This window comes from Saccopteryx bilineata, chromosome 4, assembly GCF_036850765.1.
Source record: "Saccopteryx bilineata isolate mSacBil1 chromosome 4, mSacBil1_pri_phased_curated, whole genome shotgun sequence".
Taxonomy (NCBI): Eukaryota; Metazoa; Chordata; class Mammalia; order Chiroptera; family Emballonuridae; genus Saccopteryx; species Saccopteryx bilineata.
Window position 1 is genome coordinate 136,462,395 of NC_089493.1, and position 12,731 is coordinate 136,475,125.

Consider the following 12,731-nt stretch of genomic DNA (forward strand, 5'->3'; position numbering starts at 1 on the left):
TTTAGCCTTTGTGTGTTCTTTAAGTTGAAATGAGTCTCTAATAAGCAGCTTATAATTGGGTCTTTTTTTTTTAATCCATCTAACCACTCTACCTTTTGATTGGAGAATTCAGCCCATTTACATTTACTGTAATGATTGATATTTAAGGACTTACTATTTCCATATTATTTATTTATTTTCTGGCCATTTTGTAATTATTCCTTTCTTACTCCCTTATTGTATTTGTTGTGACGTAATTTTTTTTTGTAGTGAGAAGCCAGGGTTCTTTGGTAAAGACAGTAGTGCTGGTAAAAATAAAAGGCAGCAGAAAAAGAAGGCAACCAAATAAGAGATGGATTTATTCCATGAAAGAAGCCGTAGGGATGAGACTACAGAATCTGAGCAGGGCTGTTGAGGACAAGACATTGTGGACATCACCCATTCATAGATTCCCCTGGAGTCAGAGTGGATTTAATGACATGTAACACATACATGCTCTAATTCCCTTTTCTTAATCTTTTGAGTCTACTGTTGATTTTTGCTTTGTGGTTGCCATGAGACCTGCATAAAACAATTTATAATAGTCTATTTGGTGCTGATAACTTCAATCACATACAAAATTATTTTCCCCATTTTGTGTTTTTAATGTCACAATTTGCCTTTTTTTTTTTTTATTTCATTGAGATAGAAGGAAGGAGGGACAGACAGGAAGGGAGAGAGATGAGAAGAATCAACTCATAGTTGGTGGCACCTTAGTTCATAGATTGTTTCTTATACGTGCCTTGAACAGGGGCTCCAGCTGAGCCTGTGACCCCTTGATCAAGCCAGCGACCTTGGGCTCAAGCTGGTGACCATGGGTCATTCCCATGATCCCACACTCAAGCTGGATGAGCCTGCGTGCACTCAAGGGGCAACCTCGGAGTTTCAAACCTGGGTTCTCAGCATCCCAGGCCAATGGTCTACACATTGCACTGCTGCCTGGTCAGTCAGCAATTTGCCTTGTTTTATTTTGTGTTCATTAACAAATTATAGTGGCTATAGTTATCATTGATGCTCTTGTTCTTTAACCTTTATACTTTAGATAAGTGGTGAACATACCAGCATATTACAGTACTGAGATTTTGCTGAATTTAATATATTTACCTTTATCAGTGTTGTATATTTTCATGTGGTTTCATGTTACTGGTTATCATCATTTTATTTCAATTTGCAGAACTCTTTTCAGCATTTCTTGTAAGGCAGTTTTAGTGCTAGTGAATTCCCTCTGCCCTCCCCCCTTTTTTTTGAGTCTTTAATTTCTCTAGTATAGTTTTGCCAGATTATTCTTGTGTTTGGCCATTGTTTTGTGTGTTTTTTTAGCACCTTGAATATATCCCACTCTCTCCTAGCCTGTATGATTTCTAATTAGAAATCTGCTTAATAGCATAATGGGGGGTTCTTTGTAGGTTACAATCTTTTTTCTCTTGCTGCCTTTAGAATTCTGTCTTTGAGGTGTATGTTTGTTTTTGAAGAGAGAGACAGGAAGGGAGAAAAATGAGAAGCATCAACTCATAGTTGTGGCCCTTTAGTTATTCACTGATTGCTTCTCATACATGCCTTGAATGGGGGACTTCCAGCCAAGCCTATGGCCCGTTGCTCAAGCCAGCAACCTTGAAATCATTTCAGGGAACCCATGTACAAGCTGGTGAGCCTGCATGCAAGCCAGCAACCTTGGGGTTTCAAACCTAGGACCTCACAGGCCCAGGTCGACGCTCTGTCCACTGCACTACCACTGGTCAGGCTCTCTTTGATTTTTGACGGTTTTATTATAAAGTGTTTTGAAGAAAGTTGTTTTGGATTGAAATAATGGGTGATCTAGCTTTCTGAACTTGGATGTCCAGATCTCTTCTCTGGTTTGGGAAGTTGTCTGCTATATTTCTTTTTTCTTTTTTTTTTTTTTTTTTAAGAAGCAGGGGAGAGGGAGAGAGATAAGTATCAATTCATAGTTGCATCACTTTAGTTTTTCTTGATTGGTTCTCATATGTGCCTTGATGGTGTAGGGGGACTCCAGCTGAGCCAATGACCCCTTGCTCAAGCCAGTGGCTATGGGATCATTGACATGGGGTCATCAAGCATGGGGTCATTCAGGTGACCCCATGCTCAAACTGGTGAGCTTGTGCTCAAGCCAGTGATTTCAGGGTTTTGAACCTAGGATCTCAGCATCCCAGGTCGATGCTCTATCCCAGGGGTAGTCAACCTTTTTATACCTACTGCCCACTTTTATATCTCTATTAGTAATAAAATTTTCTAACCACCCACCGGTTCCACAGTAATGGTGATTTATAAAGTAGGGAAGTAACTTTACTTTATAAAATTTATAAAGCAGAGTTACAGCAAGTTAAAGTATATAATAATAACTACTTACCAAGTACTTTATGTCGGATTTTCGCTAAGTTTGGCAGAATAAATCTTTATAAAAACAACTTACTATTGTTAAATCTTTTTATTTATACTTTGGTTGCTCTGCTACCACCCACCATGAAAGCTGGACTGCCCACTAGTGGGCTAGGGACCAGGTTGACTACCACTGCTATCCTTTGCGCCACCACTGGTCAGGCTCTGCCATATTTCTTTAAATAGGCTTTCTGCTCCTTTTGTCTCCTTCTGGAACTCCAATGCTTTAGATATTATCTTTTTTCTTTGGTGGTTTCCTTTACATCATGTAGGTTTTCTTTTACTCTTTCATTTTTTTCTCAAGCTGTCTCAATGATTTTTCCTTCTCTTTGGTCTACCATGATGTAAATGCTCTCTGTGATGACATTTTTCTTTTCATTGAATTCTTCAGTTCCAGGTATTCATATAGTTCCTTTTTGTGCTTTCTATAGTTTGATTAGGTTTTTTTTATTTTATTTTATTGAATTGTCCTTCAGGTTTGTGGTTTCTCTTTTCCCCACAGACAGTGGAGCCAGCAGCAAAACAGAGGGAGGTAGGGGTTTGATACAGAGAGCACTGCAGGTGCCCATGGGTAGTTGTGGGAAATCTGTGATGAGGTGATTCCTTTGACTCCTGAGTAGGCTTCCTTTTATAGTCCAGAAGCAGAAGCATCAGCAGAAACTGCAGCCCTTTAATGCCCTCCAGGAATCTTATATCCACACTGATCATCTCCCTGCAGTCATGGAGCTTTCCTGGGATGCTCTAGATTCTCTGAGAGAGAAGTGAGTGTCTTTGACAGTGTCCCAAACAGCGAAGGAAGCCAAGCATTTACTCATACGCTTTCCCTTTTCTGTGTGGGAGAAATCACGGGCCATCAGCTGACCCGGGCACAGTAACCAAACTAGTTTTTATTCCAACAAAATGTTGGAACATCTCTGGAAACCTGGACTTCCACAAGGCTCTCTTGTCTATAGGTGACTTCCCAAGTCCATGTTCCACAGGTCTTCCCAGACCACAGCCGAGAGGAGCCAGAACTGCTGACACTCTCCTGGGGGCTCCACAGTTGGTACCAAAGTTTAGCCACCTGTTACCTGGTACACCTGTGGGCAAGGCTCCTCCCAGGTCCCCTGCTATGTGGTGATGAATCCCACAACTCCATCAGAGGCACTTCTGTTCATGGATACATGCTAAATTTTTGTTGTTGAAGTGGGGAAATAAAATGAGGACTGTCTTATGCTACCATTATGCTGACATCAATCTGCCAGTCATCTCTTGGTTGAAATTTTGGGAACTCTGTGTATTTCCTGAACATATTGAGAATGCCTTTCTATTGCCTTTGAACTTCAATGACAGTTTGTTTGGCTTTAAAATTCTTTTCTCACATATCCTTTCTTGGAGCTATGACCACGTCACTCAGTTGGTTGGAGTGTTGTCCCAGACCACAGAGGTTGCTGGTTTGATTCCCCAGTCTGGGCACATATGGAGCAGCTGGATATTCCTGTCTCTCTCTCTCTTAAAAACAAAACAAAATGAAAACATTATTTCTTGGAAACTTAATAGACATTGGCTCTACAACTAGCATTTTATGTAGCTGTTTAAATTTCTGAGATTACTCCCTAGATTTTTTCCTTATCTCTGAAGTCATTTACCTTTACATTGATGCTTCTATATCTTTTTAGTTCTGTGTTAGGTTCTCTGGAATGGTGGTGTCTACTCAGTCTGTAAATTCAATTCTTTTGTTTCTGGAAAGTTTCTTAAATTGTACCTTTAAATATTTTTTCAGGTCCACTATTTTTGTTTCCTTCTTCAAGGATACTGCTTATACAGATTTTCCATCTCTTGTGTCTTCCATATCTATTATTTTCTCTCATCCTTTTCAGCTGTCCATTTCATTTGATTGCTTTTATTAATCTTTTCCTCCATATCACTTGCACAAGTTTTTAGCAGTTTCACCTTTTTATTTACATGGGTTCCAATGTATTGGCTTTATTTTTTTTCTATTTTTTTCCTAAACTTTATTATCCTTTTAATCAACTTCTCTTACCATATTTTTCCTAAGCTCTTAGTATCATTGCATTAAGCTCTTTATTTACTTCACTGATTCATTTAAAAATCACAACTAGGTTGTTGATTATTCCCAATTTTTATTTAGTTGTTGGCAGCATTTTTCTGCTTTGTGTTTTTTAACTATTTTTCCTGTGGCAGCTTGTTATAGATCCTGTGTTCAGTCCTTCTTTTTAAATGACATGAGTTTTCCTGTACCATCTATTTGCAAGAGGTTCATGTGGGAGAGGAGCCAGGGTAGTGTTGCAGGCCAGCAGGAATGAAGCTTGTATGTGAATTGTTTTACCCTTAACTTCTTTTCAACTAATGGAGATTGGTACCTTTAGGCTGCTTACAGCTCAGTTTCTCCCTTTTATCCTGTCTGCTAAACTGCTTCTCAGCAAAATGTTCTATTACTCTGTGTACTGTTACAATCTTTCTTTCCTTGACACTCCCTAATGGTAAAAAGAACAGAGTCTAGCTCCTGCCTATTCTCTCAGCCTACTGTTGTATTAAATAAAGGATGATGTTTTTGTCTTCAGTGTTATACTTGCTTTGAAGAACTGTGCTATATCAGCTTTCATTGAGCTTTTCATCTGTGGACATCATTTTTCAGTATTTTGCATACTCCTATTTTATCTTGACTATTTTTCGTATCCTTTCTAATGGATTTAGCAGTTACAGATACCAGTTTCAGTGGAGATGAAATTTGCATTTGTTGTTCATCCTTGTAGTTGTTTGGGATGGTTTTTTGAGAATCAAAGGGAATGAAGATACCTTAACTCCACACCTTAAAATCAGAACGCAAGAGAACATTTTAAATGCAGTGATGTGATTGAAAGTCAGGTGACTTAGAATAAAAGTGGGATTACTAATAAGAAAATTAAGGCACTGCCCTGGCCAGGTACTTCAGTTGGTTTAGAGTATCGTCCCAATATGTCAAGGTTGCAAGTTCGATCCTCAGTCAGGGCACGTACAGGAGTCAACCAGTGAATGCATAAATAAATGGAACAAGTCAGTGCTTCTCTCTCTCTCAAAAAAATATTTTTTTAATTTAATAAAAAGAAAATTGCACTATTTATGTGCTTATTCATGTGACCGCCTGCCTGTGGAGGTGTTATAGAAATAAAGGGATAGGGAAGAGTTGGAGCTTAATTGCCTAATTCAAGTTAGGGCTATCTGAGTTGTTTAAAACCCTGTAGAAAGGGACATTGAATGTGTGGAGCCCCAGGGGACAGGATTCGACTGTCAGGATGTAGAAGTGTTGTAATCAGGGGCGTTAGTGGACAAAACCTCAGGAGGAAGGCTGAGTCAGCCCCAGAAATTGCCTCACATATAAAACAGTTGTATTCAGCATTCCATAAACCACTCACAAATAGATAATGTCTCCATAAAGTTATTTCCAAGTAAAACAAAAACATGTGATAGTTGGAAGTTTTAAAGTTAAGTGTATGTTTTATGGAATTATTATTTGTCAGTTACATGCAAACTATAATATTCTCAGTAGTCAAAGCATGCAGCCTCCAATACAGTCTATTGGTTTACAACAGCAGGCAAGTAATGTAGAGAGAGGATTTTCTCGTTTTAAGATCACAGAGTCCTTTTTATTTTTTCATGATTTACTGTTTATTTCAACACATTGAAATATGTCCCTGCTTATTTTAGCTTTATTAGAAACACTTGATGTGTGCACTTTACCCACCTGAGTCCTCTCTCTCTTATCAAGTTCCTTTTTAATGTTTTTATTCTCATCTTTGGCAGTGGCTTGAACCTGGCATCTGTAGCACGACTGAGAGGTACTTGGGAAAAGTTACCAAGCAAATATGAGAAACACCTGCAAGATCTGCAAGACCTTTTTGATCCGTCTAGAAACATGGCAAAGTATAGAAATATTCTCAGTAGTCAAAGCATGCAGCCTCCAATTATTCCACTCTTCCCCGTTGTCAAGAAAGATATGACATTTCTACATGAAGGTATTTATAAGTTATTTGAAAATTAACATGTTTAGCTTCAGCTAAATCTAGGTCAGTGTGATTTATTATATTGAATATATCTTTTCAGTCTAATTATTATATATCACTAAAGCATTACCCAGGTAAATGTAACAAATTTTAGGAATCCAAACCCACATTATTGACAAAAGCAAATTTGGATATTTTAGCCTCTTCATTTAAACATAAACTTCACTTACATCAAGATAAGACAGTTTGCCTGACCTGTGGTGGCGCAGTGGATAAAGCATCAACCTGGAAACACTGAGGTTGCCGGTTCAAAACCCTGGGCTTGCCTGGTCAAGGCACATATGGGAGTTGATGCGTCCTGCTCCTCCCCCCTTCTCTCTCTCTCTCTCCCCCCTCTCTATAATGAATAAATAAAAAAAAAATAAAAAAAATAAAAAAAAAAAAAGATAAGACAGTTTGATCATAATGGGTTTTGTTTAGTAATATTTTTTCCAGCTTTTCTTTAAGCTACTCAACACATACAGAAAAGTGCCCAAAACAATTTAAACAACCTAGTACATTTGCAGAAACACTGATATAACCAATATCAGACCGAAAATAAAACATTGCCAGGCTCCCAGGAGCTCATACCTGCCCCTTCCTACTTATCATCCTCATCTTCTTCCACAAAGGTAACTACTGTTCTGACTTCTAAATACTGTGTTTTAGTTCTGCCTGCTCTTGAATACTATATAAATAGAAACACAGGATATGTTTACCATTTTATGTTTTGTTTTGGTTTTCTAGCTTATTTTGGTCAACATTTTGGATTTGGGAGCTCTTTTCGTGTTTCTGAGTATAGTTGTACTTATTTAAAACTATTTTGTGGCCCTGGCCGGTTGGCTCAGCGGTAGAGCGTCGGCCTGGCGTGCGGGGGACCTGGGTTCGATTCCCGGCTGGGGCACATAGGAGAAGCGCCCATTTGCTTCTCCACCCCCCCTCCTTCCTCTCTATCTCTCTCTTCCCCTCCCGCAGCCAAGGCTCCATTGGAGCAAAGATGGCCCGGGCGCTGGGGATGGCTCCTTGGCCTCTGCCCCAGGCGCTAGAGTGGCTCTGGTTGCGGCAGAGCAACGCCCCAGAGGGGCAGAGCATCACCCCCTGGTGGGCAGAGCGTCACCCCTGGTGGGCGTGCCGGGTGGATCCCGGTCGGGCGCATGCGGGAGTCTGTCTGACTGTCTCTCCCCGTTTCCAGCTTCAGAAAAATACAAAAAAAAAACACAAACTATTTTGTATTACCCGTTTTGTTGATGAGTATTTGATGGTTTCCACTGTTCATCTGTTATGAATAATGGTGTTATTGCACATATCCTTGTACATCTCTCTCAGTCCACATGCATTTTGTTTGATATAACTTAGGGTGGAATTTATGGGTCCTGATATTTGTGTAGTCAACTAGATAATGCTAAAATGTTTTCTAAAGTTGACTACATTATCTAGTAAAGTGGAACACTGGCAGTGTTTTTCGAGTTCTTATCGTTCCTCATTCTTACCAACACCGGATAAATCTTTATTTTTATCTATGTCAACAGTTTTGAGGTTTAATGTGCATTTCCCTTATTAATAATGAGGAAGAGCATCCTTTATATATTTGTCCTCTTGTCAATTATCAATTTGAGTTTCTTGCCAATTTTTTATTACGTTGTCTTCTGTTTAATAAACTTGTAAGAAATTTTTATAAATCCAGGGTATAAAACAACTTTCCTTTTGACTCTCTTAAGGTTTCTTTTGATGAACAGCAAGTTCTTAGTTTTAAAAGCCTAGCTTACTGATCTTTTATCATATGTTTTATCTACAATCTTCCTGAATTGTTTTTTGGGGGAGTTGAGGTGACATGGTATTTGTCCTACTCTGAAAACTAGATAACTAGACACTACTTCACTATTTTTCTGTTGTTACAGTAGACAATTATAGTATTTATACTTGTTGATATTAGTTAAATATTTATTAGTACTTTTCTGTGTGTCGAGCAAAGAAGTTAGACCATTTACATTTTATTTGCTCACCTATAACTTACATGCATTTGTTGCCATGCCTTTAAATCTCACATGTTAACTACCATTGTTTAGTAAAGTCAGTATTTATTTAGCTTTACCCATGTGATGATGATTTACTGTGTTTTTGTTTGTTTCTAGTTTGTTTGGTTTTGTATTTTTCCGAAGTTAGAAGCGAGGAGGCAGTCAGACTCCCTCATGCGCCCGACCGGGATCCACCCAGCATGCCCACCAGGGGGTGATGCTCTTGCCCATCTGGGACATTGCACCATTGCGGCAAAAGCCATTCTAGCACCTGAGGCAGAGGCCATGGACCCAGGCCAGCTTTGCTCCAATGGAGCCTTGGCTGCAGGAAGGGAAGAGAGAGAGAGAGAGGAAGGAGAGGGGGAGGGGTGGAGAAGCAGATGGGCACTTCTGTGTGCCCTGGCTGAGAATTGAACCCGGGCTGACACTCTACCGCTGAGCCAACCAGCCAGGGCCTACTGTGGTTTTTTTGGTTACATTTTGTTTTTTCTTCTCTGTACTTTAAAGCTGCCATATTGCTGGGGGATTTACTTTAGTCTCTTAAGTACAACTCTGATAGTAATGAAATGTGTTAGTTTTTGTTTATTTGAAAATATTTTTACTTGATATTCTTAAGGCATAATTTTGGTTGGCAGTTATCTTTCAACATGTTAGAAAACATTTCATTGTCTTCTCATTTCCATTGTTAATGTTAAAAAGACAGTTGTCAGTCTTACTTGCTGTTCTTTTTAACTGTATTCTGCTCTTTTTAATCGTTTATTTAAAATCTTAAAAGCTTTGTTTTGATATTTTTCATCAGTTTTGGAAAATCCTACTGTTCTGTCTTTAAATTTTTTATATGTTCTCCTATGAGCTTTTCTTTAGGGATTTTGATTTCACTTCTGTTAGACCTGATTACTGCCCCTACTGTCTCATATTTTCTGTGTTTCTCATCTTTTTGTATCACCATTCTTTATTATGGATAGTTTTTCCAACCTATTTTCCAATTTATTAATTCTCTCTCCAATCATGTCTAATTTACTGTTAAATTTATTAGTGATTTCTAATTCCAGTTATTTTGGGTTGTTTTTGTTTTGTTTTGTTTTTCAGTTTTATAGTTTATATTTATTTGTCTATCTTGCTCTCTGCCAAAGGTCTCAGTGTTGTTTTTTGTATCTTTGCACATATTCAACATAGTTGTTTAAAAATCTATTTCTAATAACTCCATAACCTGGATCTTTTGTGGATACCATTCTCTTTCCTTTTTTATTTTTTTCATTTTCATTGTGTTATCTTTTTACCTGATGGCCGGCCGTGGTTATTTTTGACCAAGTGAATATTGTGTATTTAAAAATTACAGAAATAGCCTGACCAGGTGGTGGAGCAGTGGATAGAGTGTTTACCTGGGATGCAGAGGACCCAGGTTCGAAACCCAAGGTCACCAGCTTGAGTGCGGGCTCCTCTGGCTTGAGCACGGGGTTGTTGGCTTGAGCATGGTATCACAGACATGACCACCATGGTCACTGGCTAGAGCAAGGGGTCACTGGCTCTGCTAAAGCCCCCAGTCAAGGCACATATGAGAAAGCAATCCATGAACAACTAAGGTGCCGCAACAAAGAATGGATGCTTCTTATCTCCTTTTTTTTCTGTCTGTCCCTCTCTCTGTCTCTGTCACTTAAAAAATTTACAAACTTCTGAAGTTTTAGGTGATTTTCCAATCCTCTAGAGAGAATCAAAGCTTGCTTCTATCAGGCAACAGGATTGCTAGCAATAAAAAATTACATTAATACATTTTCACAATTTGAGATAATTTAACTTTGAACTTTTATCCCAGTCTACCTTCAGTTCATTCTTAATCCCAGGATAAATCCCTTTAGGATCCCAACCCAAAGCACTGGACGTTTACCTGAACTTAAGTTCTTTCCTGTAACCTCAGAAGTCAGGATGGCACTAAGTTTTCAGTTCAGCATTGCTCTTTTCTGAAATCAGCATGTGTCCCTAGCAGGAACATTCAAATTATCTAGTATTACTGTCACCCCTTTTATTATCACTCTTTTTTCATAAGAAGGTTATTACAGCGCAGTGACGTGCTCCCTCAAAAATGTTTATGTGAAAGTGTTTTTGGTGATTATTTTCCTTCCAACTCATGTTGAGACTCTGAAAAATTCATATGTCCAATATATAGGTGCTGTTTACTAGGAGAAGGGAAGCCCCTTTGTGTTCCAGATTTATGTCCAACTTGTCTTCAAGAACATGGAGTTCTACAGAGACACCTCAAGGGCTGCCATGGCGATAGATGGGGATATGCTAACTCTTAAAGATAAAAACAAAACACTACTATATATACAGTCAGATTGCCCTTGCAATATATTTTTTGCCTTGTGGTTTAACTGGATAAGCCAACAAACAGACTTAGTCTGGTCTCCTACATACTCTCTTCAAAGAAAAAAAGACCATTTGAAAGTTATATGAATTTTTTTATTGATTTTAATTTGTTGTGTTTACATAGTTACAAGTGTAGCCCCGAATATATCTCCTTCCCTTCCCTCTTGTTCTCCTTGACACCCTCTTTGCCCTCTACCCCCATCGCCCTCCCCCTTTTCCTGTATAACTTACTATCCTGCCCTCTATCTCTCTGTGTTATGTTTATATACTTTCACTAATGTGTTTCTTTGATCCCCTCTTCTCATCCCCTTTCTTTCTGCCCGCTTTCCTCTTGGACTCTTTGATCCCTTCTCTGCCTCTCTTCCATTCCCCAGTTCTCATTATTCATTGTATTCCTCATATGAGTGAAGCCACATATTTTTCTTTCTCTGCCTGGCTTATTCGCTTAACATAATAGACTCCAGGTCCATCCATGTTGTTGCAAAGGGTAAGATTTCCTTCTATTTCACAGCCACGTAGTATTTTCCATTGTGTATATGTACCATGGTTTTTTTTGTTGTTTTTTTGTTTTTGTTTTTGTTTTTTTCTTTTGTATTTTTCTGAAGCTGGAAACGGGGAGAGACAGTCAGACAGACTCCCGCATGCGTCCGACCGGGATCCACCCGGCACGCCCACCAGGGGTGATGCTCTGCCCCTCCGGGGTGTCACTCTGCTGCGACCAGAGCCACTCTAGCACCTGGGGCAGAGGCCAAGAAGCCATCCCCAGTGCCTGGGCCATCTTTGCTCCAATGGAGCCTTGGCTGCGGGAGGGGAAGAGAGAGACAGAGAGGAAGGAGGGGGGGGATGGAGAAGCAAATGGGCGCTTCTCCTATGTGCCCTGGCCGGGAATCAAACCCGGGTCCCCTGCACGCCAGGCCGATGCTCTACTGCTGAGCCAACCGGCCAGGGCCTACCATAGGTTTTTGATCCACTTGTCTACTGATGAACACTTTAGCTGTTTCCAGATCTTGGCTATTGTAAACAATGCTGCAGTGAACATGGGGGTGCATTTCTCCTTTTGAATTGGTGATTTGTTATTCTTAGGATATATTCCTAGCAGTGAGATAGCTGGGCCAAAAGGCAGTTCTATTTTTATTTTTTTGAGGAATCTCCATGTTGTTTCCCACAGTGGCTGCACCAGTCTGCATTCCTACCAGCAGTGCAGGAGGGTTACCTTTTCTCCACATCCTCGCCAGCACTTGTTATGTGTTGTTTTGTTAATGAGCGCCATTCTGACAGGTGTGAGGGGGTATCTCATTGTGGTTTTAATTTGCATTTCTCTAATGATTAGTGATGTTATACATTTTTTCATATGCCCATTGCCATCTGTATGTCCTCTTAGAAAAGTGTCTATTCAGTTCTTTTGCCCAATTTTTGATTGAATTGTTTACTTTCCTGGTGTTACAAGTTCTTTGTAGATTTTGGTTATTAACCCTTTATCAGACATGTTGGTGAAGATGTTCTCCCATTGTGTGGGTTGTCTTTTTATTTTGCTCATGTTGTCTTTTGCTGTACAAAACCTTTTTAGTTTGATATAGTTTCATTTGTTCATCTCAACCTTTATTTCACTTGCCCATGAAGTTAAATCATCAAATAATATTGCTGCAAGAGATGTTGGAGAGCTTACTGCCTATGTTTTCTTCCAAGATGATCATGGTTTCACGACTTACATTCAAGTCTTTAATGCATTTTGAGTTTATTTTTTGTAAATGGTGTAAGTTAGTGGTCTAGTTTCATTTTTTTGCATGTATTTGTCCAATTTTCCCAGTACCATTTGTTAAAGAGACTGTCCATTGTATGCTCTTACCTCCTTTGTCGAATATCAGTTGACCATAAAGCTGTGAGTTTATTTCTGGGTTCTCTGTTCTGTTCCATTGAT

At 39.2% G+C, this 12,731-nt stretch overlaps 1 protein-coding gene across 8 annotated transcripts in view; it reads left to right on the plus strand.

Annotated features, from left to right (window-relative positions):
• Positions 1-12,731, plus strand: part of RAPGEF6 (Rap guanine nucleotide exchange factor 6) — a 225,462-nt gene that overhangs the window by 176,697 nt on the left and 36,034 nt on the right. For all 8 annotated transcript variants that reach the window (XM_066278439.1, XM_066278445.1, XM_066278443.1 and 5 more), the window contains one exon: positions 6,196-6,407. In XM_066278439.1, coding sequence (XP_066134536.1) covers positions 6,196-6,407 — 212 coding nt within the window. The remainder of the gene's footprint in view (positions 1-6,195; positions 6,408-12,731) is intronic.